This window comes from Priapulus caudatus, unplaced genomic scaffold (genome assembly GCF_000485595.1).
Source record: "Priapulus caudatus unplaced genomic scaffold, Priapulus_caudatus-5.0.1 Scaffold1285, whole genome shotgun sequence".
NCBI lineage: Eukaryota > Metazoa > Priapulida > Priapulimorpha > Priapulimorphida > Priapulidae > Priapulus > Priapulus caudatus.
In genome coordinates, this window is record NW_014578346.1 from 74468 (window position 1) to 80365 (window position 5898).

The 5898-nt window shown below is 45.9% G+C and overlaps 1 protein-coding gene across 1 annotated transcript; it reads left to right on the forward strand.

Annotated features, from left to right (window-relative positions):
- Nucleotides 1-413: 413 nt before the first annotated feature.
- On the forward strand, nt 414-4887 carry LOC106816098 (ethanolamine kinase 1-like; the record flags this gene model as incomplete). Its single annotated transcript, XM_014820652.1, has 4 exons — nt 414-450; nt 4016-4099; nt 4335-4498; nt 4828-4887. Coding segments are annotated over 4 exons (345 nt in total), but the record flags the coding sequence as incomplete, so codon positions are not given.
- Nucleotides 4888-5898: the final 1011 nt, after the last annotated feature.

Consider the following 5898-nt stretch of genomic DNA (forward strand, 5'->3'; position numbering starts at 1 on the left):
GCGCGCGCGTGTGTGTGTGTGTCAGTGTCTCTCTCTCTCTCCTCTGTGCGTTTGCGTGTGCGTGTGCGTGTGCGTGTGCGTGTGTGCGTGTGCGTGTGCGTGTGCGTGTGTGTGTCTGTCTGTGTTTTTTGAGTGGGCGTGTGCCGTGGTGCGTGTGTATGAGTTTTCATTTCCATATTCGTGTTAATCACATTTTGTAATTTGATTGCACTATGCGTTTGACAATAGTTAACGTAATCTGTGTGCAGCATAGGGCAGTTTAACTCTCCTCTCATTCTCTCTCGCGATTGCGTATCGTAGATACAGAACGGCAGCGTACGCAAACATAAGAGACTCTGCGAACAGAAAGTAGAAGTGGTGGAGCGGCATTTAGAGGACCTCGATTCTCGCGTCGTATTGCGCACAAACGAACTTGCTGCTTAAAACAAATTGTATACAACAAAAGTGAAGGTACTGGAAGATGTCTAGGTGATGTGGTAGCCACGAATATATAACATATATAGAAGTAAAGTCACACCACGAACAGCGCCGTGTAGATAAAAACAAAGATATAAAAACCATTTATTTCTATACTTTGACTTTGTTTTTATATACATAATTTTATTATTTTATATTTTATAATTTATATATATATATTATAATAATATATACATTATGTACACGTACTTGCACTGAAACGTGGGTGGAATATGCTATCGTTATAAGATTGGTAGTTTAGGCGGCATCACAGATAAAACGACAGTGCACTTCAATCCCGGGCCTGGAGGGGTGTTGTAAAATGTTTTGGGGCAAGGTCACAGGTTCCATCATCACACAACTCACTGTGCAACGAACGACGTTGCATGGGACAGACTAGGAAATCCAGAATCGAGCGGTGGAGTCACATCAGTTGACGGCGATGGATATGGGAATCTAGTGCAGACTTTGAGTACATTATCCTTTACAAATTGATCACTTTGTTTGTACCTGGTGAAAAACCCTTTGCAAAAAATAACACATTGACATTAAATTAAGCGCAGAATGATTTTTGCATGACAATGTGTTATTCTCAAAAAATAATGACAGAAACTTTCTGTATTCTTTAAAGAAAATGTATTATACGACTACGGCATGGAAGGCATATGTTCGTAGACGTTCCTTCGCTTACTCTGTAGGATATCCTATTGCCTATACACTACAAAACACAATGCTTGGCAAGTTGGCAATCAAGTGCCACAATGTCGACAACGCGGCGATGATGAGCTTGGCCGACATAGCAACAGTAAATCCAGAGAGAGCATGATACGAAGATTGGCGCGTGGGCACACGTGCGTTCCGGCGCGCGCTTGGGATGAGCCGCGCCAGGTTCCGCGGGATATGGCCGACGGCGAGCCGCGGGGATGGTTCAAGTATGGCGCTGTCCGCAGTGAGACGTCGTGCCAAATCGAGGCCCGCGCACGTCTCCACAGCGTTCACGGATGGTTTGTCTAGTTTTAGAAGATGAACAATGAATTATATTTGACGATATTGTAGGAATTGGAGATTATAAAACCGTAACTAAAAATTGCTCAGTCATTCTCCAATTAGCTTGAAATCAAAAAAGATTAAGAATTTAATATGAACAAAAACAAATCAATGGTTATAAAATTCACAAAACAAAGAAAGGATAGAGAATTTAATAGGCAACGCACAGTAATCAAAAAATGCACCAAATATCATACCTAGGGGATTTAATTAAGATCATAGAGAGGTTATAACGATATGATGAGTCCGAACCTAAAAATAGTAGATTGCACGAACGGGGAAACTTTATCATGGCAGAAGAGCCAAATTATTGGATCAGTCTTGAACAAAGAGTGCAAATTATAGCGAATGCAACAGTTTGACCTACCTTCCTAATACACGTGAGTGGACTAACTTACTAGGAAAAAGTAAAAAATGTTGGAGCATATCATCCAAAATGAGTGCCTCGCAAAATAATAATCACAGCAGATAAACCTACCGAAAGCATTGAAAACGATGAAAACTCCAAGCGAAAGATACGGAGAAATGAGTAAAAATAACATATTAGTTTCTATAACTAAATCGTTGTAAATACATAATTAATAAATTGCATAATTTTATTTGAAAATCCACTATATTACTTATAAAAAATCCAAGAAGATGCGCTGTGGCATGTAATACATTAGTTACCCCCGATTAGCCTCCGAAAATTGTGTGTTGCCTGCGAAATGCATCGGCCGGGCATTTCATTATTTAGGAAAAGTAAATAGGCCGGCGAAATACTGTGGAGATCTCGGGGGTGTATCACGTACAGGAGTAGTAGACTAGATCGGGACCAATAGACTGAACTCACCGTATAGAGAGAATAACCATATATATTGACTAAAGAGAGGATAAGATATAGATTGCACATAGATATATGTCAACACGCACACCCTTGGGCGCAGCCATATTGGATCATACTGCTGCTGCCGCCTGTCGGGCGAAAACGAGAAATATTCACTTAGGAACGAGTTGCCTGCGATGACGCAATAATCGGTGCCAAGCCACGGGCGGGTCGGGTTGCAACATCGCAATGAGTCATGCACGGTACGGCCAGGTACGGAGGGCGCAACGCCCTAGGGGGGGTGTTGCCAGCGGGTATAAAAGGAGCACAGAATCGCAGCTCAGGGAGTTTAGGTACAGGTCCAGGAAGAAGAGGAAGAGGAAGAAGAAGGAGAGGAAGCAGCCGAGGACGAAGAGAAATAGGAAGAGGCAGTTTTAGGTACAGGTCCAGGAAGGAGGAAGAAGAAGAAGAAGAGGACGAAGACGAAGGAAAGGAGGGAGAGAGAAGCAGTCGAACGGGAGGAGAAAGGGAGAGAGTTGTTTTCAGGGATAGGTTATAGGTAGGAAGGCGAGGAGAGGGAGGAAGGAACAGAGAGAGAGCGAACGGCAGCGTTGTAGCGAGAGGATAGACGCACAGGTTTTTCAGGTGGGTGTAAACCAGAGCCGAACGGGAGAGGGAAATAAAACGGGCGAAGAACGGCATTCTGGTAGAGCTGGGAGCGACTGCGAGGGAGACACCTGCGAGACTGTGTGGGTCCACGCAAGGCAAGGACGAACGGGAGGGAAGCCGACGGAGCCGACGGAGCCGGCGACGCGTAGATATTAGACGGAATCAATAAAACTATTAAAAGGTCCGCTGCATATACGAATGCAGGGGAATCATTTGTACATTAGTAACACGCAATAAAAGTTATATCACCGTATCGTTAACCGCATCTCACCGTGTTCTGTTCATCTGGTACTACCTATTATCGGCTACGTGTCATCTCCGTCCTGGCCTTAATACACCGACAGGAGCGGACTCTGAATCCCACTACTGGACACGCGTTGTGAACTAACGTCTGTCGAACCGTAGTCGTCTACCCTAGAGGCACTACAATACGGTAGGCACAGCAATGGCAGGTACGGTAGGTAACGTCGGTGACACCCCATTCATGTCCATCAACGAAGAAGGTGGAGCTTATTCTGTTTACGGAGATGCCAAAAATACAAAAGAAAGACCTATCGCAGTGCGCTAAACAGCGTGTTATTTTCGTTTTTGTGCCAAACTCTATCGTAGGAAACCGTTCTAGCGTAGCAGAATGCCCTAGTTCGTGAGATCGGCGATTCCGTGCCGTAATAGGTATTATAGCTAAAAGTTAGGAGATAAGGGGGCGGCGTAGACTGTGATTGGAAGACACAAAGTGTCAATCCTCGGCGAGCGCCTCGGCATCATGGCCGCATCAAAGACCAGGGGTCAATTAAAATGAAGTTACATGGAAACAAAATATTCTGTAGGTCTCTATAAGAACCTCGGATGTTTCAGCGCTTGCATGCTTGCCCACGATCAACCAAGACTAGTCAACAAATCACTACAGTCATTGCAATAAATTTCGCAGCGAAAAAACCCATTGATAGATTTCGTGGCATAGGGAGGCGTGGTTAAGTTGAGAGGTGTGGTTGATTAATTAGCAGACAGTTAAATGATGTGTTGTACTTTTGTTTTCAGGCACAGTGACGTTCATAGATTACGAGTATGGGGACTTCAACTACCAGGCGTTTGATATCGGGGGCCACTTTGCAGAACATGCAGGTATTTATCAGAAGAGGATAACTAACAGCAACTTCTACTGTACATAGCCAGTATATAACAACTATATATAACATGGCATTGTATACATATATAGTACAGATACATTGTATGTATACATTGTATGGATAAATCGTCACCCAGCCGAGTCGCGAAACAGTGGATCCTCTTGGACATCTCCTCAGTCTGCAGACCCTGTTTCACATTCCACTTACGCCCATCGCTGTCTTTCTCGCAGGGGTCGATGCGATAGACTATAGCAGGTATCCCGATAGAACGTTCCAGGAGAAGTGGCTTAGGGTGTATCTGCGGTCGTGGTACAGTGAGATGGGGAAGAACCCTGACTCGATCACGGATCAACACGTCGCTGATCTGTACGAGAAAGTGAACAAATTTGCGGTGGTGAGTGCATGATACACGGACCCATGGCATGCTCGTGTAATAATAATAATAATAATAATAATATACCGTGGCAGGTGTAGAGGTAGCGATAGTGAGAGAGTGAGAAAGAGCAAGAGAGAGAGAGAGAGAGAGAGGAGAGAGAGAGAGAGAGAGAGAGTTACGTAGGTGGTGTGACAAGCGGCTTGACCTGGTCGGCAACGGCAACAGGCGGGGAGCGTATCGCGTCGATTCCACGAAGGCAGAGCGAGAACTCGTCATGGAGGGACATCCAACCACCAGCAAGCTATAGCTGTATTCATCCCCTCTCATCCCTGTGATCCTGCTCCCAGCAAGCTATAGCTGCATTCATCCCCTCTCATCCCTGTGATCCTGCTCCCAGCAAGCTATAGCTGTATTCATCCCCTCTCATCCCTGTGATCCTGCTCCCAGCAAGCTATAGCTGCATTCATCCCCTCTCATCCCTGTTATCCTGCTCCGCAAGCAGCTATTATGCGTATCCATTCCCGTCTCGATCGCCTGTGTCCTGCTCCCAGCAAGCTATACGCATATAATTCCATCCTCTCATCCCTGTTATCCTCTCAGCCAGCAAGCTATAGCTGCATTCATCCCCTCTCATCCCTGCTGATCCTGCTCCCAGCAAGCCTAATAGCTAATTCATCCCTCTCAATCCTGCTGATCCTGCATCGAGCAAGCTATAGCTATATTCATCCCGTCTCTCCCTGTGATCCTTTGCTCACCAGCAAGCTAATGAGTCTGTATTCATCCCCCTCTCATCCTGTTATCCTGCTCCCGAGCAAGCATAATAGCTGTATTCATCCCCTCTCATCCCTGTTATCCTGCTCCCAGCAAGCTATAGCTGTATTCATCCCCTCTCATCCCTGTTATCCTGCTCCCAGCAAGCTATAGCTGTATTCATCCCCTGCCGCTAAGTTCTCATCCTGATTATCCCTGCTCCCAGCAGCTATAGCTGCATTCATCGCCTCTCATCCCTGTGATCTGTCGCCAGCAAGGCTATAAGCTGTATTCATCCCCTCTCATCCTGTTATGCCTGACTCACGCAGCAAGCCTATAGCTTATCTCATCCCCTCTCATCCTGTTATCCTCTCCAGCAGCTATAGCTGCATCTCATCACCTCTCATCCCTGTGAATGCTGCTCCAGCAAGCTGTATCGCCTGTATTCATCCCCTCTCATCCCTGTTATCCTGCTCCCAGCAAGCTAAGCTGCATTCATCCCCTCTCATCCCTGTGATCCCTGCTCCGCAGCAGCTATAGCTGCTTCATCCCTCTCATGCCCTGTTATCCTGCTCCCAGCAAGCCTATAGTGCTGCATTCATCCCCTCTCATCCCTGTGATCCTGCTCCCAGCAAGCTATAGCTGCATTCATCCCTAAACTATCATCT